Source organism: Lissotriton vulgaris, unplaced genomic scaffold, assembly GCF_964263255.1.
Source record: "Lissotriton vulgaris unplaced genomic scaffold, aLisVul1.2 SCAFFOLD_3264, whole genome shotgun sequence".
Taxonomy (NCBI): domain Eukaryota; kingdom Metazoa; phylum Chordata; class Amphibia; order Caudata; family Salamandridae; genus Lissotriton; species Lissotriton vulgaris.
In genome coordinates this window covers 2,890-28,936 of record NW_028241676.1, presented here as the reverse complement: position 1 = coordinate 28,936, position 26,047 = coordinate 2,890, and the positions used below count along the sequence as shown (strand labels likewise).

The following is a 26,047-nucleotide window of genomic DNA, read 5'->3' as shown; positions in this document are numbered from 1 at the left end:
AAAGCAGGAGGACCTTTGGTGGTTTATCTGGCCTGCAAAATTTAGTTGGTTGTCAAAGATCACTCCTAGATTTGTGGATTTAGTTGTCGGGTGGGGACTCTCACCAGCCTCTGTTGGCCACCATGTTTGATTCCAAGGGGTAAGGCCCTTGCCAAATTCCATAGCCTCAGTTTTCTTGTTAATTTTAAGAAAGCTTTGGCTCCTTCAGCCCATGATTTCAGTCAGACAGGTATGGAAGCTGATGGCAGTAGCCTTTGGATGTTTAGATTCAGATATAATAAGCTGAAAGTCATCCGCATATGAGACCAAAGTGAAACCATGCTCTCTGATTATTCTGGCCTGTTGGTCTTTGTGTATTGCTCCCAGACAGTGAGACAAAAGAAAGCTTAATTGAGTTGACGAGGGGGTGGAGCTGTCACTTACCAAACCTGCACATTACAGTGGCTTTACCTGAGCACTCTCATAAATTGTTTGACACTGGTCTTTTCAGATCCCAGACCCATTTGATCGATGGTTTGGAGAAACAGTATGCCTGACACCTCAGGGGGGTGAAAACCTCTAAAAACTTCTTCTACCAGGTATGAATATTGGACCTTTAGACCCAGCTCTTCAGTACACATCTGGAGCTGTGCTGCTTTACAAGAAGGACTGCTACTTTGCTGCCCTACTGCCTGAGTGAAGGACTGGACATGTTTCATCAAACCGAGACCACCAGAGTGACTCCAAGGGCTAGTTGGCTGGACTCTTGACAAGAGCCTCAGGGACAAAAGACCCAAACCACTATGAACCCATTACCTAGACCCTTGCTGCTATGAGTCCTACCCTCCCAACTGGTGCCACCCTGGTGCTGAACCCTTGGATGCGGTCCTTTATGTTTGCTGCTATTCCAACTGGGATCCCAGCAGAACCGACGTATTGGAGTTGCAGCGCGATGCATCGCCAACCAGAAACTCTGCATTGGCGTCACTGCATGATGGATCATCTCTCCAGACTCCGGATAGGTACTGCTGATTGGTTTGTCTCTAATGCAGGACTTCACATCGCCACCTGCAGCTATCCAGGAACCTCAGCTGTTCGACGCATCCTCGATGGGGGTAAGGGGTTGTGGCAGGACCTCCTGTCCCGCTAGCTAGCCTGTGATTATTTTCTTGAGCCCTGTAACTGCTGATTGTTTGTTTTAATCTTCCGTGAACAAAACTGAATTTTACCTTTTAAAAAATATCCGCTGAGCGCATTCTGGCACACACTTTCCACTCTGTGTACTCTTGATTATAAAATTGTACCTAGAGCGAGGTTTTCGTCTTTCGTCTTCCCTCTGACTGAAAGGGGAGGACACCACTTCCTGTTTGAACTGCTGGCGGTTAGCGCTCTAGCAGCTGAGTGTACCGGGGCTATTTAGCCCTCGCCCCCCTCCGAGCGCGCAGCGGTCGCGCGCAGGGGTGCCGAAGACAACGCCGAAGACTAGCCAAAGAGTAGCCCGTCTGCGCCCGTCCGCGCCAGGACGGGGCTAGGGGCCATCCTCCCTGCCCTTGCCATTATGGACTGCGCCGTATCCACTTCTCGCATCAGGTATGCATCACATACTCTTAGGGCATTACAACCTCTGCGACAACACTGCTGTAAAAATAAAACGCTCATATGTCCTGAGGGTCCCTTCTCTTGTATTAAATGCGGCTTTCAAGCCACGCACACCTACATCATCTCCGGACGGCCCACAGAGAACACTGATGCTCAGGGAAGCTGGGATAGCTTTTTGCTGAATGTCAGATCACTCCCTAAACACTGTATTGAACTATGGGACACCATCTATAATACTCAACCCAAGATATGTTTCTTAACTGAAACATGGCTGAAACCCCACACTATCCCTACTATTACCCTTGGGATGCCTATGGGATATAAAATCCTTCGCCTTGACCGCCCTGTGAAAGTGGGAGGTGGGATCGCTATTATATACAGAGACACTCTGAATATTAGAGTCCTAGAGCAAGTGATGCTCCCTACTATGGAAGTACTCATCTTTCATCTAAAAATAAATTCAAAAACACAATGGAAAGGAGCCCTAGTTTACCGTCCACCTGGACCTAATGCTGGTTTCTCCCTTGCCCTCACTGAATTATTAGCCCCCCATCTGAAAGCTAATGAAAACTTCATTTTACTTGGAGATTTTAACTTTCATATTGACACTGCTGACCATCAGGATACTAATGTATTCCTCACTGATCTTGCCTTGCTAGGGTTACATCCTAGAAATAGTGGCCCTACTCACTCGGGTGGTCACACTTTGGACCTGATTCTCACTACCCAACCTAATGTCCATTGCTATCCTCCCAAACATATTAATTGGTCGGACCATAAACGGATTGACTTCTCCATACCACATTTATTCAATTCCAAGAACCGCCCAGCTACTCACCCTATTAAACGTAGGCCTTGGCACAAAATTACTCTTCCCAAACTCACTCAAACATGGGAACAGCCTCTACTCACCAATCTCGACAACATCGACACTGCTCTCTCCATGTTTAATTCCACTCTAATGACAGCTATTGACTCCCTAGCCCCTCAGAAAAATGCAAAAAACCCACCATTGCGAAAAGGGAAACATGGTATACGGAAGACCTTAAAATAGAAAAGAAGAGATGCAGAAAACTGGAAACATTTTGGAGACGCACGGGCAACAGGGAAGATAAGAGCCGCTACCTGGAGGCTATGTCCTCCTATTACAAAAATATTAAAAAAGCAAGAAAAACAAGTCTGGCCACTCAAATTGCAGAGGCTGGCAACTCCACAAGAGAGCTATTTAAAATCATTCAAACTTTCACCAGCCCCGAAGTATGTGAAAGCCCTGACACCTTCACCCAAGAACTATGCAACGAAATATCCCAGTTCTTTGAGGATAAAATAGAAGGTATATATAAAAAAATCACTACTGTCTCAGACTCCCTGGAAACTAATGCCCTTGAAACCTCCTCGCAACCGACTTCTGGAGAAACTCTTCTGGATATTCCAGAAATAACCACCAAGGAGCTGACCACACTCATTAACCAAACTAAGTCCGGTTCTCCAGCCGACCTAATACCAGCCAAATTCATCTCCCCGCTAATTGAGATACTAGGTCCTCATATTCAGAAACTTCTCAACCTATCCTTTACCAAAGGTCACACTCGCTTGGAAGGAAGCGGTAGTGAACCCCATTCGTAAAAATTCCACCTTGCCTTGGTCTGCACTCTCCAACCTTCGCCCGATTTCTCTCCTCCCTTTCATCAGCAAACTGGCTGAAAAGTACGTTAACACCACTCTTTCCAACTTTATTGAAGCAACAGGGGGCCTGGACCAATCCCAATCTGGATTCAGGCCCAACCACAGCACTGAATCGGCCCTCCTCTCTGTGACAGATCAGATCAAAAGTAGGAATCGGAGGCGTAGCACTATCTTGGTTGGAGAGTTTCCTTTCCGGGAGGTCGCAATCTATCAGCCTGGGCCCCTTCAGTTCCATCTCAAGGGGGCTCACAAAGGGGGTGCCACAGGGCTCTTGCCTCAGCCCTACATTGTTTAATGTTTATGTGGCCCCCCTTGCTGAGATTGTGCGGAAATATGGGTTCATACCGGTTTCCTACGCCGACGACACCCAGCTCCTCTACCCTTTCAGCTCCCTTGGCCTCAAAACCAAGGAGAACTTTGCTGAGGGTATGAGAGCGGTGTCACACTGGATGGCGAGGAATTGCCTCCAGTGTAATGTAACAAAAACAGAGGTCTTGCTCTTTGGTAAAGCAAGTATCCTTTGGTCCCCTGACTGGTGGCCACTAGATCTTGGCCCAGTACCTGCACCCAAACCTCACGTTAAAAATCTCGGAGTGAAGCTGGATCAAAAACTGACCCTAAAAGATCACACAAACTATATTGCGGGTCTGTGTTTTCACACCATTGGTCTGCTCAGGCGTGTCTTTCCTTTTCTCCCGGCCACATGTAGAAAGACACTTGTACAGGCCTTGGTAACTAGTCGTCTGGACTACTGTAACGGCCTGCTAACATTAGCTAATGCAGATGCTGTAGGCCGCTTGCAGGTAGTCCAGAACACGGCTGCAAGACTGGTCATGGGTGTACCCGCCAGGACTCCCTCTAAGCCCTTGCTGAAAGAACTGCACTGGCTTCCCATACGGCAGAGCATCAATTTTAAGATCTGTTGCACGGTGCATAAATGCCTGTATGGAGCAAGTCCTAAATACCTATCCCAGTCCCTGGAACTGTACCAGCCCAGCAGGTCCCTCCGCTCATGCAATCAAGCCCTATTAAAACCTCCCACCACAAAGAAAATTAGACAAGGAGACCGTGCTTTCTCCTCTGTTGGTCCCGCCCTCTTGAACAGTCTTCCCATTGACCTAAGAACTACCACAAATCACTTGTCTTTTAGAAAGGCATTGAAAACCCTTCTCTACCAAGAGGCATTTCTATCCACATAACTTCCCAGGCTGCTCTATCTGAAAAATTCCTCAGCTGGCAAAGCGCGGAGATACCCTCACGGGATTGATTCCGGCGCTATAAAAAAGAAATTAAAATAAAATAAATAAATGCAGGTCTTTGCATCACAAGCCCCTCATCACCAGCATCCACGATGACGACACAGGACTCCACATCACGCGCCCTGCAGCTTCTTCAGAACCAGACGGTACACAAGGCATCTCGACACAGCTCTACACATAGCAAACCCTTCGCCAACATTATCCTGGATGATGGCACACAACCTCGCAATGCAGCTCCTAGGAATCACCACTGCGTGATGCATCCTCAGCGTGGGACTCTGCATGCTCCTCACCCAGGATTGTAGGTACTCTATTTCAGTGGGCTTAACTGTGTCCCCGTTGCTGATGCTCCATCGTGGTCAGCCTGAAACTGTGGCTTTGCGCCGCTCTTTGGAGATTATTTTACTTAAATATTTATAATTGAATAGCTCTCGTTTTACTGATTTGATTTGTGTCATTTTGGTCTTAAATTATTTATGAATATTTTCTTGTATTGTGTGTCACTTTATAACTGTTTCAAATGCTGCAGAAATACTTTAGACTTTTCCTCACTGCTCTGTGCCAAGTTACCCGAGGGATGAGCACAGGTTTATTTAAGGTTTATTTATGACTTCACCCGGACAAAGATTTTGGTTGCTTCACCCCCAACTAGTAACCCAATTTCTTAAAGGTACCATGCTGCATTGACTAGGGCTCTGGCCTAGTTCTACATGGTTTGGCTTTCCCATCTGCGGATGCCTGAACTTTATTCAGGGCACCAATGCTTGAAAGTGAAAGTCTAGGTTCTTGTATCCTCACTTGACATACTTGATGGTGTGGTGTCCATTCTGTCTGGGTGACTAACAGAGGTCAGAGACACAGTGGTAATTCAAACCCAATTTCACTCTTTATAATATAACACACAAGTACCTCACTAAGAAAAAGACATTGGGGGATATTCTCAAGAACGTGTGATAATTACCTCAAAATTATCTTAACGCAACTCTTCACATTGCAGTCTTTCGCAGGAAAATAACGCTGTGTTAATGTTGTATTCTCAACACGGCGGTACCATGCAAAAGGCTCACAATAAAACGTCAAATGTCAGTGATAAAATCAATGTAACGCTGCAAAAATGCAAAACACGAACGCAAAAAAAGTTACGATGAGGCCAATCACATAACAAAAATCTGCGAAAACCAGCGACAGGTCTGCAATTCACACACGTCAGGCTGGAAAAATCACCATAAAAGTAGAAAAGAAACATACAAACAAACGCCAAACAACAGCGAAGCACAATGATGTTGCCAGAGCAAGAACCCCACAAGTCCACCAGGGAACCAGACTGGGACCTCAGGGTCAGGGAAGGGCTAGGACAAGAAGAGTAGGAAGAAGCAGGTCAGGCCGCAGGAAAACAGGATCCTGATAATGGAGGTGGTAGAACACCATCACATACTATTCTTCACCTCCACTGTGTCATTGGCTACAAAAAATGGAATATGGCAGTCCATCGTGGACAAGGTGAATGCAGTCGGATGGCTGAAGAGGGCAATGGAAGAGGTCAAGAGGCGCTGGAATGATGTGAAGTGCAAAACCATGCAGAAACTCGCAAACAACCAGAAGGCAGCAATGAAGACTGGAGGTCGGAGTCCTGCGCCACAGGAGGAACTGGACGATATGGAGTAAATGGTGTCCACAGTCATCAGTGGGGAGACGATGGCAGGAGTTACGGGACTGGACACTGCACAACATGACCTGACAGCACCAGGGTGAGTAACGACCAGGGACTGGGGGGACGGGGGAGATGGGCACAATGCCACACATGCACAAGTAAGTAGCGCATATCTGCAGACAAACCATGCCCCAGACCCCCATCTCCCACCAAGAGACCAATGAAATCACAGGCACACCACATGAAAGGGAGAAGGGGCAGCAAAATCAGAGCTGCAGGGGCAATTCACCCAAAATGCAGCACACACACATAACATGCAGAGCACATCAATAATTGACAACAATGTGGCAAAAAACTGCAACACATCCACAACAGAACAGAGGGCACAACTGGTGCCGCATGTGTATAGAAACTGGCCAATCACATTTGGCAATGCAGGGAAATGTGAGTTGATAATGTACAAGTACAAACACACATCCGTGATGTTGTCGAAATGTCTACTGTCCCACATCAAATAGCCAGCTCCTCCCAAACAGCCACAATGTACACTGTCATGCAGTCTGTATGTAAACATGTACAATGCGACAACATACATGTGAACACAATGTTAAACTGCATCTTCCCTTCACATTGCAGACAGAAAATCAACACCTCCTGCAGAGCAGACCGAACCTATCTTCTCTGATGACGAAGAGGACCACCACACCTATGACACCGACGCCCTCCAAGAGTTAATTGTCAGCCTCCGCACTACACCTCCAGGAGCAGCGCAGCCCAGGCTGCATTGAGGAGACCCCGCCCCCTGCACAGACCACACAGCAGGCAGCACCCACCACCACAACTGCTTACCAGGACCCCCATGAAGAACACATGGCATTCCAACTTCGTGTTTTGGGGTGCCAGGAGAAGCTGGCTGAACGGGTGCGGTGGGGTTTGACTGCATGGCAGCCAAACTAGATGCCATACGTGGGTGTCTAAGTCTCATCAGGAACCACTCACAGTCCCTAACGGACCCCCACAGTCCCCTCCATTCTCTCCAATGGACCATGGCTGACATCACTGGAGTTCTGACTCAGAGACTGTCCAGTCAGAGTGGCTCTAGCGATGTCACTCAGGTGTTGGGACACATGCGAAGGATAATGGAGACCATGGAGCGGATGTAGGGAGAATGAGCGGCTGCCATGGCTGCACACCAGCGAGAGGAAGCTGGGTTCCTCAATGACCTCAAGACCATCCTCATGGAATTGCTGCCACAAGGCCTGGTACTGATGCAATCTCCTTCTGCTGCTACCACTACATCCACATCTCCACCCCCTGAAGTGTCAGTGCCACACGGTGAGGCAGACATTCCAAATCTGGCTCCTAAGGTGTCATTGCAACACAGTGCTGGAGACAGAACACCACCTCCCACATGTGAGGCACATGAAATAGCAGTGGATGAAGATGCGGATGAACCTGCCTTTGTGACAGTAACAAAGTTACTTTGCATGGCCTCATAAATATGACTTTATGGTGTGTGCGCCAGTGCATCACAAAAGGTCATGCTGCGGCAGCACCAGGGGCTCGAAAATATGCCCCTATATATTTAAAAGTGTTTATTTCAACAGACTTGTCCTTTTGCTGAGTACATGGGTATTAGCCACACAGAATATATTCAAAACAGGATTAATGCATATCACTAACAGCTAGAATAATATGAACATTTTTAACATGCATGGAATATTTCTGGCCACCTAACACGCCATGACTACTCTTATGTGCTATTCTATAGGAGCATGGAGTATTTAACTTTTCTCTTGATGTTCTTGGGAAACAATGCACTGTATACAATTGAGTGACGCAGCGCTGAGAGGGAGAAGGACAGCGGCGCCTACAGCGACCATGCTGCCGCGGGGGCTCCGACTGCAATACCCCCCTCCCACCATCACCTGGAGGCTATCACCTGGAGCATTCTTAAACACCTCGCGCCTCCCGCTCCGCGGGAGACGCAGCGCTGAGAGGGATAAGAACAGAGGCGCATACAGCGACCAGGCTGCCGCGGGGTCTCTGACTGCAATACCGCCCCTCCCACCATCACCTGGAGGCTATCACCGAGCGCATTCTTAAACACCTCGCGCCTCCTGCTCCGCGAGAGACGCAGCGCTGAGAGGGAGAAGGACAGCGGCGCCTACAGTGACCAGGCTGCCGCGGGGGCTCTGACTGCAATACCGTCCCTCCCACCATCATCTGGAACCAATCACCTGACGGATAAATTCATCCTGGTCCTCCCGCCACGCGGGACGTGCGCGGGCAGCACCGGGCTAAGCCCGGGCAAAGGGCGGGCCGTCTGTGGCCATCCGGGGCAGGGCAGGGCCCAGTCCATAACATCTGCTGCACCAGACTTACCATTTGGCCTAAACCTGAGGAACTTGTATTATAACAGAGGACTGAGGGTGTTCCATCTAAAGGTCAGGGCTAAACTTCTTACTCCACTGCACTGGGCTGTCTGTAATTGTTACCAGTTTTACTGCATTTAGTAAATTAGCTTATATACAGGTGTTATGGGGAAACGCAAATCCATGGAGGGGGGAGGTGGGGACGGCAACCCCCCCTAAACATCGAAAGGGAAAGAAACCCAGAAAAGTGGCTAGCCATTTTGCTGCAAATTGTGTAATAGATCGAATTACCACTCTTGTGGATGACTGCAGAGGATCACTGACAGAATTTCGACCTCAGAAATATCGACCTACAAGAATATCGAGTCAACAATATCGAGGGCAAAAATATCGACATCCTATCTACAACATGGTAAGTACAAAAATATCGAAAAAATAATATAGATGTAAAAAATATCGATGTTAAAAATATCGATTTTTTTTCTTTTAATATATAAATGTAAAATTAAGTATATAACACTAATAAATAAAATATACATATTTAAAAGTATGTAATAATGTTTACAATTAAATAATTCATATATATTAATAAAACATTAATTAAATATATATAGTAAATATATAATATATATGTACTGAACAATAAGTATTAATAATTATTTTACTAATTTATAAATTAATGAAATATATTCTAATTTACTAATACATTTACAAACATAAAACAATAACATAAATAAAATGTAAGTAATATAAAAAATAAAATAAACATTTGATATTTTAACAATTAATTATATAAAACGTTGGATAGCGTAAGGGTAAAAATTACTATTCCTACTCCAGAGAGTGGAACAGTAGGGAAAACTGACCCTAAACCCAAAAAATACCCCTTTACCCAAAAACTGAAAACTGACCCTGAACCCTAAAAATACCACTTTACCCATGAACTGAAAACTGACCCTGAACCCTAAAAGAAACCCTTTACCCATGAACTGAAAACTGACCCTGAACCCTAAAAATACCCCTTTACCCAAAAACTGAAAACTGACCCTGAACCCTAAAAATACCCCTTTACCTAAAAACTGAAAACTGACCCTGAACCCTAAAAAAAAACCCTTTACCCATGAACTGAAAACTGACCATGAACCCTAAAAATACCCCTTTACCCAAAAACTGAAAACTGACCCTGAACCCTAAAAAAACCCTTTACCCATGAACTGAAAACTGACCCTGAACCCTAAAAATACCCCTTTACCCAAAAACTGAAAACTGACCCTGAACCCTAAAAAAAACCCTTTACCCATGAACTGAAAACTGATACTGAACCCTAAAAATACCCCTTTACCCAAAAACTGAAAACTGACCCTGAACCCTAAAAATACCCCTTTACCCAAAAACTGAAAACTGACCCTGAACCCTAAAAAAAACCCTTTACCCAAAAACCCAAAACTGACCCTGAACACTAAAAATACCACTTTACCCAAAAACCCAAAAGTGACCCTGAACCCTAAAAATACTCCTTTACCCAAACTTAATTAATATTATTTAATTAGCAATTAATTATTAATTAACAATAACAATAAAGTAAATATATTAGCACATTAGCTGTACTTAATATAATGTAATAATTAATATCATTTTCCCCAATTAATTAATTAACAGTAACTAAAAATTATATATATAAATAAATTACTCTAATTAATGTAATTAACTAATTAATATTATTTAATTACCAATTAATTACTAATTTAAAATATGTACAAATTTATATTAATTAATTAACGAATTAATATTAATTATTTGCCAATTAATTAATTATAAATATTTAAAAACATATATTAATTAATTAATTATTATTAAATTACTCCCCACCCTATTCCCCTATAAACCCACATCCCACTACAGAAAATATATATCAATTAATCAATTAATTTTTTCTCCCAATTAATGATTATTAATTAGCTAATAATTATAATTAATTAATTAATCCTACTAATTATTAATAAACTTACCATAATTAAATTACTTCCCACCCTATTCCCCTATAAACCCACAACCCGCTCCGGTACTTATAAATTTATATATTATTATATAAAATTTATACACATATAATAGTAATTATTTTAAATACTTAAATTAAACATATAACACATACATAATAAAATACTATAAAATAATACAAATATCGATATTAGTGTCATCGAAATTAGTAACATCGATATATATGCTATCGATATTACTAACTTCGATATTACTTACATCGATATTAAGTATTTCGATATTACTTACCTTGGGTCGATATTCTGTCCTACGATATTCTTGCCTTCGATATTATGCTCCTTCGATATTTCAGACTCGATATTATGGTAGGTCGATATTTCCTACTCGATATTTTGACTGTGTACCAACTGCAGAGAGATCCTTGTGGCCGATCAAGGCTACACTAGCGGTGAGGTCACAAGTGATAAGAGTGGTGCTATATCAAGATCAGTAAACAATGCTACAGATCCCCCTATAATTCCAGCTATGTTTCGGGCAAAAAGAAAATCCAAGGATGGTACTAATAATGAGATTAGGGGTTGTTCGATTATCATGTGGGTCAGGATGCTCCCGCTAACGCTACGAGTGAGGACTTGTCATCTTCTTCTGTCCTCTCGATACCTTGTTGTAACAGGTTTGCAGTCCTGGCTGACATTCACAATGAGTCCTCTACCCCACAAACGTCACTAGGCGCAGGGGCTGAAGGGATATGTACTGCCCCTGTGATACAACAGGAAGCCAGTTTGGATGCAGCACCCAATATCAACATCAGTAGGGGTAAAGTAGTGTCTGAAGAAGTTAATACTCTAACCAACCTTGTCATTCTTTTACGAGACGAAATAGAATCATTAAAGTCATTAATTATAAATGTAACTACTCTAGTTAGTGGCAAGCCTGAGGAAGGACTAAATACCCTGCCTAATGTGACATCAATTGCACGAAATTTCTTCCCAACAAAACCAAGCACAGTAAGCAAGGTACACCAAACCCAGGCAAGGGACAAGCACAGTGACTTAATCATGGTGCATGCCACTGATTCTAGTCAAATTGGCCGGATATCGCTGAAAGGTACAAAAGGAGCGCCAACATTACAAAGTTCTAGAGTAATGGGGAATGATTTCGAATTACGTCAGAAGTCTGTTACTTCAGAAGGTGGGCTAAATAACGCTTCCAGGGCAGCTGAGAGTGTGAAAGTAAAAGAGGATAGTGCCCCAGGGAAAAAGGGGGCTATCTATGCTAATAACGCTTATTCCCAAAATAAAATATACATGACCAATGTTCCTAAACTCGAAAAAGTAAGATCTGGTAATAGGGAGTACCCAGATTCCCTAATTAATAAAGCCATCCACTGGTTGCGCCACGGTAGAGGCTGCCGCTCAGTAATTAGGGAAGACATCCTGGAGGCGAAAAGGATTAGTGCCCCAAATTATAAATTTGACTCCATAGAGTTAACCCTGAAATCAGTTTTCCTGCTGAAAATCTCTTTGCATTAGAGTTCATAACTAGCGCCCCGGCTCACTCACTGATTCAGCTAAGGAAATCGTGCCCGAGCCCCTGGAGCGAACTCTTCACACCCGGAGTAGAGTAAGTGAGAGCAATTGCTCGGGGTTGGATAATAATGATTGACATACACTAGATCCATCACCAGGAATCAGGGGCAATTTGGCGGTCCTGAATGGGGAGAAAACAACCGGGGTAGTAGAGATAGTCGGTAGGGAAGTGTTGGGTGCTGACTACCCTCCTAATTCTAACTTAAAGATAGGTTCGAACAGTGGGGAGAATTTTACAACAGATTCGAACCTAGGCACCTTGTGTGAAGTAGAACAGGGGTCGCTTACTACCCCCGCTATAGCTATTTCCACAAGAATAATTGACAGTAATAGGGTTGGTGTGGGCAAGCTAGTCTCATGGAATATTGCTGGATTGGTTAAATTTTGTAAACAATTTCGATGTTTGTATTTTCCAGGAGACGTGGCTGTGTGAACCTCTTTTTGCCCAGGGCTATTTGAATTACTCTGTTTCAGCATCAAAGGGTCCCAAGGGGCGACCTATGGGTGGCTTAACTATTTGGGTCCGACAGAGCTTATAACTCATTGTCAAAGTGGTAGACACCAGAAGCAAAGACATCCAACTTATTAGAGTCGACCTGGGCCCTTTGGGATGGCTTGATATTTACAATGTTTATGCTAGGGGTAACAGGGGTGGGAGGTCAGACGTTTTAGCGGTTTTGGGTTCTCTCCTTGAAACCCACTCTCTGGATAACAACACTGTGATGGCTGGTGATTTAAACCAAACTTTTGAACCATTGGCCATTTATGATGATTTTACTGGGCATGAAGAGGATAGGCAATGGGGAGTCCCCAAATTAGATTTGAAACCTGTTACTCGCTGGTCCGAGGATGTTATCTGTCTAAATGCTATATGTTATTAAAGGGGTGTAAGGGCACCAAACGGGAGGACTAAGAGTGACAAGACGACAATGGGCATCATAGGAGCAGAATTAGCATGAAACTCTGGAAACTAGTTGGTGACATGGAGGTCAAATGGAGAATAGAAAGTGACCACAATCCGCTGTGCGTAGAGCACAAATGGTGGACGTCTGATTACGTGGTCCCAAACCTTGAGGTAGATAGTGTCCCTATAATTGTCCCTACAAACGATATGCGTAGGCTAAAATGAGTACATGTTATGACTAACCAACAGGCCATGGATAGTATTAACGCTGAGGTTGACAAAGCCATAATGGCTATTCAGCAAGCGAACACAATTGACCAATGCACGAATGAAGTAACTAAAATCCATGTAAGCCTCTTCTCAGGCATTAGGGATCATTTCCTGAAACCTGCGGAGAGGTTTAGCGGGGCAACCCTCAAGACGGCCAAGTGGTATAACACTTAGTGCAGGAATACCCGATTAGCCTTAGGCACAGCTATTAAGGGGAGGCAATTAGTGACCATTCGTATCGCCAAAACAGAGTACAAGAGAGGTATAGCAAATGCTAAGAAATTGTGGGACGAGCTCAAGTGGCAAGAGTTAAAGGAGGCTAGTGATAGAAAAGACTCAAGGCACTTCTGGAACATAGTAAATTGGGGTAGGAAGGGTGTATCTGACCCTCCTAACAATAATGTATCCCAGGAGGACTGGGTCAACTATTTTAAACCCCAGTACGCCCAAACTCAGCTTGCCAACCTGATGGTCAGTTTTAGGCCTGCCTATTACAAAGAAAACTCTTTTAGCAACAGTCAAGTCATGACGGCTCTTGGTACAGTGGCTAGTGGCAGAGCACCGGGTCTAGACAGGGTGCCGGCGGACGTCTTTATTAACAATAAAGAGCGCTGGAGCAAGTACATCTTTCTTCTTGCCAATGCAGTTGCACAGGGTGCAACTGTACCGACATCATGGAAAGGCACAGTCATAATCCCTGTATTTAAGAAAGGAGACAGCTCGCAACCGGAAACTACAGGCCCATAAGCCTAATCGACACCATCCAAAAGGTGGTTGGGAGGATGGTTGTTAATAGGCTCTTGGATAGGGGCCAAGGAAAATAATGCTTTGTCTCCATTCCAGGCAGGGTTTCAAAAATTTACCAACACGGTAGACCAGGTCTTCCGTTTTACTCTACTGCAGTGGAAGACTGTGTTACTGGGCAAGGGCAGCCTGTATGCGGCTTTTGTCGATTTGCGGGCTGCCTTTGACCTAGTTCCTAGGTCTAAGTTGTGGCTGGTTCTGAAGAATCTGGGCCTTCCTGAAGAACTATTGACAATGCTACTGAGGCTCCATGAAGCAAACTTTGCTAAGATTCAGTGGGGGGGGGGGGGGGGGGGGGCAGGGAATGGTGACCACAGACTTCCCGGCAGAGCGGGGAATTCGATGGCTCCGACGCTTTTTACATTGTACATCAATGGTGTTGTTGCCCGCATGCTGTCTGCAAATGTTGATGCTCTCTCATTGGCTGGCACTAAGACACCTATTTTAATGTTTGCAGATGATACTCTGATTTTATCAAAGACTCCAAGGGGTTTACAGCACGCCCTATCTATTTTTGATCCATTCTGTGGGGAGCATGGCTTAGAAGTTAATGTGGCTAAAACTAAGCTCATGGTTTTTAATCCTCATCGAAGTTTTAGAACAAAATTTGCCATGAATGGTCACCATCTAGAGGTAGTTAATGCCTTTACGTACCTGGGGATACATGTGTCAAATGATCTTAGATGGTCCCAACATATAGGCATTGCAGTATTAAGGCACAGACAATCAGTAGGTGCCCTTGGCTCAGAGCATAGAAAATCCCTGACTAAACCAATAAAACCAGCACTCCAGGTGTATGAGGCCAAAGCCCTCGGCTCTGCACTTTACGGCGCTGAGCAGCGGGGCTTTGAGAAACTCCTGTCACTTCAAATTTCGGAAAACTCGTTTTTCTGGCTTATCACTGGCCTCCCCAAGAGTACTCCCTTGCTGCCACTTAGGTACGATCTGAGCAGGAAGGCTGTTGTAGACTTAGCCAGGCTTCGTCCAATTCTATATTGGCGTAGGCTCTGGACTACACCTGAACTTTCACACTATGCTGAGGGATTTTTAGACATCATTAAAACAGATGTGTTCCACAAAGTCGGATGGTTGAATGAACTTAGAAAAACGCTGGGTGATCTCTGTCTTCAAATGCTATAGGAAAACCCAGAGGCAGCCACATTCCCACCTCAAAAAGTCCTAAAAGAAACCTATTGGGAGAGGGTGGCTGCTCGGAATTGGAGTGGTACTAACAAATCGTCTATGGCTGGAGGATTTCTAGAAGTAAAGCCCAATCCCAGCCTAGAATTCTATTGGGATGCTATAACTATACCGAGGGATAGGAAGCTCCTCTTCCAGATCAGAGCAGGTGCCCTTCCCCTCAGATCTCTGACAGGCAGGTGGGGAAGTCAATCTATCATCAATTGCCCCGCTTGTGGAGCATACAAGGAAACAATTGGTCATTTTTTATTTGTTTGCACGGCCTATGCAGAACCAAGACACATCTGGCTAACCCCAATGTGTAAGAACTTAGGTACCACTAGCAGTGTTGCAGCTCTAAGAATTATACGCACTAGCACTTTACTGCCTATAGTAATAGCCACTGCCAAATATCTTGGCTGGGCATGGACTATTAGACAGAAGTTTTTAGGCCATTGATTATGTTTTCTATGTCAGCTATTAATAACCTGGCAAATACTGTAGTAAAAGAGTATCTGCATTTTATCTGTAAATTCTTGCTATGTAATGACATTTAGGTTTTTTATTTGTCTGCTTGTAAATGAAGTTTTACTTTTAACAAAAACGCTTTTTTAACTGTTTTATATTGGAGATTGTATATGCTTTTATGAGTGAACCTCGAATAAAGAAATGTTGAATTGACTTGACTTGACAATTGATTGAGAGTGTTCCCTCGAAAAGAAAATACACATCAGCTAGGCTGAGCTCCTCTCCTCAGTATTTGCCTGTGGTCAGCTCTGAGCATAGGAATGAATGCTGCAGCAGACAGGAGTCTTGTGGGACTGCTTGCTATAACCTGGGATGAAGACCTCCCTGATTTGGTGGTTACTTCATGGTTTTTTATAGGATTGACCACTGAAGTTTACCCTACATTAGGGGACTTTCCACTTAGTCCAGGACACAAGCATGCTTACATGAATCTGTACCTCTGTACGGAAGTCATGTGAGCACAAGTAACCTTTATAGATTTGGTCATGAAAGAAATGCCTGATCAGCAACACAACTGTCATAAAAGTCAAACTTAACAACTGCCTCATTCATGGCTTTACATAGCAGAATGTCTGTCCAAAAATATTTAACATCACAGCTATTCAATACAAGCGACACATCACCTCTAAGGCTTCTTGACCTCAATCAATTCATCTTTAGTGTATATGGTCAATTAAAACCTTCTCACTGTGTTGTTTGTGATAGTGTAGGTGTGCAGCTGATTAAGCAAATGTTGCAAACCTACCCTCGTAAGACTGTGTAGGGCAAGGTCATCAGCATACAGTAGATTGCTGATCTGAGCTTCAATGATTCTTGGGGGATGGCAGTTGACTGTGTCAAGTATTTATGAGAGATCCCCAATAAAAAGACTAAAAAGAAGGGGGGCTAGCCCATATCTCTGTTTGACTCCCTGAGATGTTGGGACTTTTCTTGACAGGTATAAGCCGTCCCCCAGTTTGACTGGAATCCAGGTAGTGGTGTGCAACAGGATTATTGGGTCAAAGAGGTTTGGGGGGATTCCTCACTGTTTTAGTTTGGCCCAGAGTTCCCCTTTCAGCACACAATCAATAGCTGCACTCGCAACTGGTATTTAACATCCATAAAATCTCCATTCCAGAACAAAAAATTGTGACATTTATATCTGCAGTAGAACAGACGCATCATAAATAAAGTGCCCAGTAAAAACAACAAGGGGCCTATTTAATAACTTGTCACACAGTGCAGCACAGCCTTTTTGGCATCTTAGTACCAATACAGTCACTCTTGCACCATGGCGTAAGGGGGACTGTGTTGCATGCATTATTGTTTTTGTGCAAAAATGGAAGGAAGATATCTGCACAAAACAATCCTGAAAGGCATCTTCCACTTTCTATGTGTTACACCTCTCCTGGTAAAAGGTGTATCTTTTTGGCGTATTCCCACATCTACCAGTTGTCATAAATCTCGGAATGTGTAAAAAAAAACATTGGAGTTGCATGAGAACACCCACGAAACGCCCATGAAACCCCTACCTAGGGCAGAGTAAGGCAAAGCAGTGAGCTTACTCCAGATTTATGAAGCCACGCAGGGCCACGCAAAGTGGCTTGCGTTGCTTAATAAATCTTACTTAAGGTTTGCGTTGCGCATGTATTACTTTATCTACACCTAATTGCTGTCCAGGTGTTCTAGGCTGCAAATTATTCAATTATGAAGCTCAACAGAGTACGATCATGATGACCCTAGCATCAGTGTTTAAAGAAGAAGCAGTTGTGACCCTTGGTCAACCATAAATAAGGCCTGTCTACCTTAGAGATCCACCCACCCAGGAGCACAAAATTACCCCTTTACTAGACATCAGGAATGCATGGGCAGATACAAATGATTGCAGTCTTTGATGTCTCACAGGCAAGCAGAAGGGTCTCACCTGCAGTCATGGTTTGATCCTTTGATGATGCCCTACGGTCATCATCTTTCAAGTTTTGCTTTGATTCCTTCTGCTCAAGGAAGGTTTCTACTAACACTATACTACCTGTTTTATAGTACAAGGTGGTTGGTATACTGTAGGCTCGACCCAAAGGTTGTCATTGTTATTGTAGACATACGGAAAGCTGCAAAGACAGGCCAGAGGCGTAACACGGGCCACTAAGGTGCCGCACAACCATTCAGGAGTTGTTCCCTACAGCCCAAGACCTATGTTTATGTAAAACATAGGAGTCAAAGAGCCCCTCTTTACAATCTGCAGGGGAGCCCATCATTTAGCGTTAAGCCCCAGGGTCAGTCAGGTCTGCTGTGGAACTCTCAGAATGGATGAGATAGAGTTGAGAAAGAGGTAGATACTGAATTAAAAGTATGGATTCTATTTCATCAATCAGCATTACTGTTGTCCTGTACTGTTGTCTCATTTGTCTGACCTCATTTATTGGGTACTTAATGTGAAACAAACATTTTTGGAAGTATGCAGGGGAGTAACTGGGTATAACCTTCTTTTAATTGAAAGTGCATTCCACAGGAGTCAATAGGTTAAGACTGGATATCTATGCTGACAAACTTGTGTTAGCTTTTGGTCACTTTTGAATAAGAAGATGCTTTTTTGAAGTGGCGGAAGATGGAGATTGACACCTTATGCTCCTATGTTGAGTTGTATAATGAAGGAAAATTAAAAATCAAACAAAGTTTTGAGGGGTTTCTGAATTATGAGTGGCTAAAGGATGTCTGAGGGCCATTTGAAGACAACAAGACTGTCCCAGAAGTTACAATACATATAATTTGGTTGTGGCTCCATTCATACAGTGGAGATCATTGTCTAGGTACAAGGTGATGTTAGTAGTGCTTTTTGTCTATTGTCTAACCAAATGAGATCTGTATCTCATCTGCATACAAAAGAAATTTACATTCAATGTTGTTCACAGTACAACATTGCAATAGGCATTTGCATAACTCGACTGTTTAAATACAGTTTTTTTGCCTGGAGCTGGTTAGAAAAGGTTGTATCCAGAACAGGCCAGGTCTAGTTATACGACTCATTGTTTTTGCTGTTATGGAAGTATTGTGTAATTGACTGCAAAGAGAAAGAACAATAAGGCTTTTCTTCATCCACAAAGAGTCTCCCCACTCTTTGGAGAGGTTGGAGAGGCCCTGCAGTTGTGGGGGTGTCTCCACACTCGTGGCAGAATCTCCACATTTGGTATTCTCATTGCAGAGATTCCGCCCAGTGTGCGGAGATGCCCCACAACGCCCTCCGGCACTTGATGGTCGAACTCTGGTTCAATGATCACAAGGGATATGATTTATTGTATTGTATTGTATTGATGATTTATATAACGCAGACTGTCACCCTACGGGTATCCTGGCGCTTGGACTTAAGAGTAGACGTCACGTGAGCAGAGCTAAAAAAGCAATAGGAGTGACTAGTTTTCTGCCCTTGGGAACAACCAGGTTTTCAGATTCTTTCTGAAACAGGTCAATGAGTTGGCCTGCCTAATAGTCTGGGGCAACTCATTCCATAGGGGTGCGGCGGCCACGCCAAAGGCTCTGCCCCCCATCCTGATTTTCTTGAATCTGGTAGTCATTTGCATTGGAAGAGCAAAGCTGCCTCTTAGGGTTATACCAGATAAACCTCTCATGCAATGGGACTGGGCCCAGGTCATGCGCTGCTCTGTACTCGATACAGAGAGATTTAAAACAAATTCTCTCCTTGATAGGCAACCAGTGTAGATCTCGTAGGGCTAGGGTCATAGAAGACCTGTGCAGCCTATTAAGTGCCAGCTTTGCTGCCTTAACCTGGACTCTCTGCAACCCCTGCAAAATATATTGTGGTGCTCCCAGATACAGGGCATTGCAGTAGTCCAGTCTGCTTAGAATTACGCTCTTACTATGAGAGAGTGGTTATCTTTGGGCAGCAACGGGAGGATCTGCCGTCGCATACGCAGCAGGGAAAAGCAGACGCTGGCAGTTTTGTTGGCCTGGGACTCCATTTGGAGGTTATCATCCTCCAGGACCCCCAAATTACGCACCATTTTAGCGGGGGCCAGGGGAACATCCTCTGGAGTGAGCTTAAACTCCAGCGGAGGATGTTGGGACAGGTTGGTGGGTCAGCACAATACCACCTCTGTTTTTCCCCAATGAAATTGCAGGGAATTTTCCCTGAGCCATCCCACAGTCTGGCGCATACATTCCTGGAACGTATCCATAGTCACCGCTTGTTTCCCTTCCAGGGAGAACACCAATTGGGTGTCATCCGCATGGTTGACCAGGTAAGTTCCATAGGATTTAATTATGGGGAGAAGGGGGCGCAAGTAGATATTAAAAAGAATGGGGTTTACCGCAGACCCCTGCGGTACCCCGTGGTGAACTGGAGTCTTACTGGACGTGAATGGCATCATGGTCACAGCCTGTTGTCTCCCTGATAAATAGGATTATTACCACTGCAAGGCCTGTCTTTTTACCCCCATATTTTTCAGCCTTCCCACCAGTACTGTTTGGCTCACCGTATCGAATGCGGCCGACATGTCCAGTAACACTAGGACAGTAGAATCTTCTTTGTTGGCACGCATTCGTAGGTTGTCCATTACGGTTGCCAGGGCAGTCTCAGTACTGTGGCCTGGACGGAAGCCAAATTGATCCCTATCTAGCAGATGGTTATCCTCCAAGTTGCATGACAGAGTCTTGCTAACTACTTTTTCTAAGATTTTAATCGGATATGGCAAGAGAGAGACGGGTTTGAAATTTGCCACGGATTTTGGGGTTTAAGCATTTTTTAAGCAGTGGGGTCACTACTACCTGCTTCCATGCCTCCGGCACCACTCCTTCTTCCAAGGACTGGCAACAAATTTGTCGCAGCCAAGAGAGGGTTTCTTGCCCAAATTCTTTCCAGATTCTGTGTGGAAGAGGGTCCAGAGGAGAGCCCGAAGTGACATTTTAGGCTAGGTTGTTAAAGGAGTCCTCTCTGGGAGCATGAAAATATTCCAGAGAAGTATCTACCCTGGGCTCCTCCCCTGGACTCCCAGGCGAGTCATCTTGATCACTGATATTATTGGGATGAAGATCACCGTCAATTTTAGTGATTTTTTTCATCAATATGCGAAGCAATCTCATCACAAAGTTTCTGTGATGCAACCACCTTGCTGCTTGTGCAAACTGGGCGAGAGAGATCCCTAACAATATTAAAAAAAAGTGCTTTCATGCTGTTAAGGGCATGCAGAATAGACTTAGCATGGACGTCTGCTTTTGACCTGGCAACAGAGTCATTATATCCAGCCTGTGCTAGTTTCAATTCCTTCCTATCCGTCTCCGAGTAGACCCTCCTCCATTTTCTCTCTGCCTTCTTACAGATTGATTGCAATGATTTCAGCTCCTCATTATACCAATGAGCTTGTGCTTTGTTTCTATTTTTGAGTCTTTTTACTGGAACTAGATTGTCCAAGGAACTGACTATATCATTGCAATATATTTGATAGTTTCCCCCAACGGAATCAGAAGGGACAAAAAGGTTCTGATTCAGGAGTGTCCGGTGTATCGTATTTTTTACTAACTTAGCCCATTCTGTTCCCTTTCGGTAGCTTGTCGAGTGATTGTTATTATCCTTTAGCCGGGGTATTGAGATATTGAGGTGGATTAGAGAGTGATCAGGCCAGCTTTGAGGCAGTATATCGACTATCTTGGTCTCAGGCTGGTTGGCAAATAAGAGATCTAGGACATGCCCTCCTTGATGGGTTGTTTTTTGTACCAATTGGTTTAGGTTGAGATTCTCACAGGTTTGATTTAAGTCAGTCAAATGATTATCTAAAATCCCATTGCCCAATAGATTGAAGTCCCCTAATAGGATCATTCTAGAATGGTGTCAAGTAAGGCTTGATAATGGGTATCTGATACTGGAGGTCTATAGCAGACCTTTACCGTAATGAACCTCCCTTTAGCCTTCTGCTGTGAAAAACCCAGTAGTTCGGCCCCTATGAACTCCTCTATATGTAGGGGTGCAAAGTCCCACTTTTTCTTAAACATCACCCTAACCCCTCCTCTTTTTCCAACAGCCCTCGGTTTATGGAATATTGAATAGCCTTCTGCGCAAGCAAAGCCCAATTCTACAAGGGAGTCAGTACAAGTCCACGTATTCTTGTCTTGCTAACTCCCTTTTAAATGTTTTACTGAACAATGAGAAGATTGAGTTGGGTTGATAGATTGTCAAAATCTCAAGGTCTCCAGGGCCCATATCACAAATAGGCTCACTGTCCTGCTCTGTCCAATGGCACACCATTAACTCACTGCTCTCTGTCAAAATGAATGTGCTGTACTGTGCCGGTGGAAACACAAGGAGGAAACAGAGATCCTCTGCAGGTATGTGAGTGACTGCACCTGCCTGCAAGTGGGCGGGGCACATCTGGGGGTTCCATAGGACTCTTCCTTCCTTCCACTAAGCGCCCTTAGGCACTGACTGAGCACACCTCCTTCTTTGTGTGCCCCTGGCAGCTTCTTCGCCTCTGAAGGCATTTTCACTTTAGGGCATAGGCATATAGGCAAATGTGCAAGTGATGAAGCACCACCTGAGATTGGACTGGGGTGATCTGTATTACAGAGGGTTGACACAAACATCTGTGCCCCTTCTATAAGAACAAAGTGCTCCAGTGGCACAAAAAGGAGGAACACGTCTGTTGTGCCTTCCACAGACACATCTGTTTTATAACATGCATAGGGTAATAATGACATGCTTAAAAATTCCAACTCTGGAGGTATTTATCATATTTGAATGGTCCATTGTAAAAGATGGGAGGAGTTCTCGAAAGCAAGGCACTAGGTATGGGTTTAAGGATGACTTATGTGCTTTTATTTTAATGCTGTCACACAGTTTCTCAGTGGTTTCAAGAGGTTTCTATGCAAATGTGAATGCCATTTCTAACAGAGGTGGCAACATTGACTGATTAGCCAACTGTTCTAGAACGTTGAAGATTAAGCCATTGATTTTAGGAATTGCAGATTCAGTTAAGTTGCCACAGTGCAATTTAGATGTATGTGGGATGGTTTTTAAAGCAAAGTATTAAACTATTGATTTTGGATGTCCAAGATTCCTTTTGTACAGCTGGGCCCCACACTGCTACTTGTTTAGTGAGGTAGACTTTCCTGTGTGTCTTTTAGACGGTTTGTCAAGTTTCGCTTTGACGAGTCCAACCCATACTAGGTTAGGGTTAGCATGTTTCAGTTCAGCAATTTCTCCTATGGGTGACTGATTGGCTGCTTTGATTGCATGCTTGGGTTCATTTTTGAGAAGGGTTAGGGTGTCTAGGGCAGATGATGAATTGTGGCAAATGTGCCAAATAATGCAATAGTTCCAGATGGTGTTTGTAGATTGCATGTACATTTGCGTTCTAAAAATGTAATAATTTTCAAACTTTGAGCCTTGTTCACGAAGGTAACTTACACTTTTGAATAGGTTTACACTTTGGAGTAAGTTTATTCCTTTTGAAATTCACAAATTCCAAGTTTAAACTTACTACACAGTGTGAGTTAAATGTTTCCACCTCCCGAATATTGCGATTGGCCCACTATTGGATGGACAGGTGACGTCCCATCTAAACCCCTTTCTACCATCCAAACATCTGTTACGCCTCCTTAATCCCATCCACTTTGCATTGTCAGACCATTCTGTAAGCAACTCCCCTGTGCCCCCACACATTTACTACTGACAGGCATACCTCTGTGCGACCAGTCTCCACAGTCAGGGCGGGGAACTCTGAACACATAATTATAGGTAATGCGAAGTTTATGAATTGCAATTTGTAGTACATTTTCTAGTACTACAATATCTACTACCGAGTGCAGTTTGTGAATCAGGCCCATTGTATGTAAGTATGCAAGTCCTCTGTGTTAATATCTTTAAAGTGCCAAAATGGAATGGGATTGCTGTAGCAAAATAAAAGTCAAACGGTGAAGGAGTATGCAGCTACAGAATAATATATATATGTGTGTGGAAAGAGACTGATAGTGTCTGGCATAATCCTCAATGAACTTTGACAAAAAACAAGGACCCCCTGCTATGGATCAATATCCTGGGACAGGGCAAACAATATATGTGAGATAACAATCCCAGGCATACAATTACGGTAATGGCACACTAGACTAAGGCAAACACACAACTATTTCAATATGAAAAAATAAATTTTTAATATGATAGAGACATATAATAAAAATCAATACATTGATCCAAATTGATAAAATAACATTGTACTAATACATATGTTGTCACAATAAAAAGTCGTTTTTTAAGAAGAATAGATGGTTTCCTGCCGACGCGTTTCGACATACACACTATGCCTTCATCAGGACTTTTACCATCATATTTCTTTATAAAATTGTAGGGTAGTTTTAAGCTGGTATAAAGTTAGATGTTCAGATTTCAAAATTCCAAAATTAGTTTTTCAAATATCATAATTTTCAAGTTGATTGCTACTCCACGGAAAACGAATCAGCGAAATCTTCAAGTTAAAATTTTGTGGGAGTTTAATCTAAAATATGAGGCGTTATGCCATGATGGTCCAAATTCAAACTAGTTTTTTCGTCTAAACGTTTCGAAAAGCAGCGTGGGTTTGTATTACTTATTCAGCCGTTCTTCTAAAGCGTGTGCACGATATATCGATAGTTGCACGCTAATTCGGCGGTTCAGGGTGGAGAGATGCTGATTTCTATTTCATTAATCCCAGCCCGTATAAGCGGTATATCAGTAAATATACAACGGTGCGACGAATCTGCATACACCCTCTTGCGCTTCCGTTTTGTTCTCCACCCCGAACCGCTGAATTAGCGTGCAACTATCGATATATCGTGCACACGCTTTAGAAGAACGGCCGAATAAGTAATACAAACCCACGCTGCTTTTCGAAACGTTTAGACGAAAAAACTAGTTTGAATTTGGACCATCATGGCATAACGCCTCATATTTTAGATTAAACTCCCACAAAATTTTAACTTGAAGATTTCGCTGATTCGTTTTCCGTGGAGTAGCAATCAACTTGAAAATTATGATATTTGAAAAACTAATTTTGGAATTTTGAAATCTGAACATCTAACTTTATACCAGCTTAAAACTACCCTACAATTTTATAAAGAAATATGATGGTAAAAGTCCTGATGAAGGCATAGTGTGTATGTCGAAACGCGTCGGCAGGAAACCATCTATTCTTCTTAAAAAACGACTTTTTATTGTGACAACATATGTATTAGTACAATGTTATTTTATCAATTTGGATCAATGTATTGATTTTTATTATATGTCTCTATCATATTAAAAATGTATTTTTTCATATTGAATTAGTTGTGTGTTTGCCTTAGTCTAGTGTGCCATTACCGTAATTGTATGCCTGGGATTGTTATCTCACATATATAATCCTCAATAAAAACATTCCCTATGAAATCAGTTTAAATGACAAATATGTTTCGTAAATGTTCTTGAAGTTTGTTCAGATTGTCCCGTCACACTCACCTTTCCAAAGAAAGGACATCACAAGCAGTCTAACAAAGCCCATGGTTGTTCCAGCAGAGATAAGTGACATATTTCCAAATTTGTGAATTCCAAGAGGGCAGTAGTGTCTGTGCAAAGCACTGAACTGCTAGGAAAGATGAAGGAGCATCACTTCTTTTTGATGCAGCAAATCCAATGAATCCTCTCAATCTGAGGAGGGAAATATTAAAATATTAATAATGTATAATCTTCATGTACAGCAGTACATGTAGCAATTTAGTAAATGCATAACAATAGTTTTGATCAGATACTTTTTTGACAGAAGAATTATGGCAAGTAATATGATGCCGTTGGATGAAGGTCCAGCTACTTTTTCCACTGGAGACATCAGGAGACAAAGGAACTAATTAGATTGCAGCAGAGCACTTTTGGCAAATGTGCCATAATACAATGATCAGCCAGAGTTTTGTTGTGTTGGAGAAACAAATTCTGAAAGCCCTTCATTTTTTCCCTACACTTGGGGGCCATTGCTGAATTTTCCTCTACAGGCCTTCTACGCTTCCCATTCTTGACTCCCTGCATAGGAATTCTGCCAGTCTTCTGTCCTGAATTAATTCTATGAAAAGAATCTGTTTCATTGTAACTGGGGAGGTTTTGTTAATTTTGTTGTGCGTCTAGATTGAAAAGGGCTAAAGAACCAAGGTCAAGGAAACTACAGCCAATGATGTGGATCCTCTCCTAAACAAATAATGGAATTGCCTTTGGACCTGTGCCCAGGCATCCTCACGTCAACTGAACA

General features: G+C 43.3%; 1 protein-coding gene across 1 annotated transcript in view; it reads right to left on the bottom strand.

Annotated features, from left to right (window-relative positions):
- The window catches only part of LOC147670593 (sialic acid-binding Ig-like lectin 13), a gene marked incomplete at its 3' end in the record, with an annotated part of 185,936 nt that extends 160,484 nt beyond the window's left edge, over positions 1-25,452 (bottom strand). Inside the window, exon 1 of the mRNA XM_086948143.1 lies at positions 25,270-25,452. Coding sequence (XP_086804269.1) covers positions 25,270-25,339 — 70 coding nt within the window. The remainder of the gene's footprint in view (positions 1-25,269) is intronic.
- Positions 25,453-26,047: the final 595 nt, after the last annotated feature.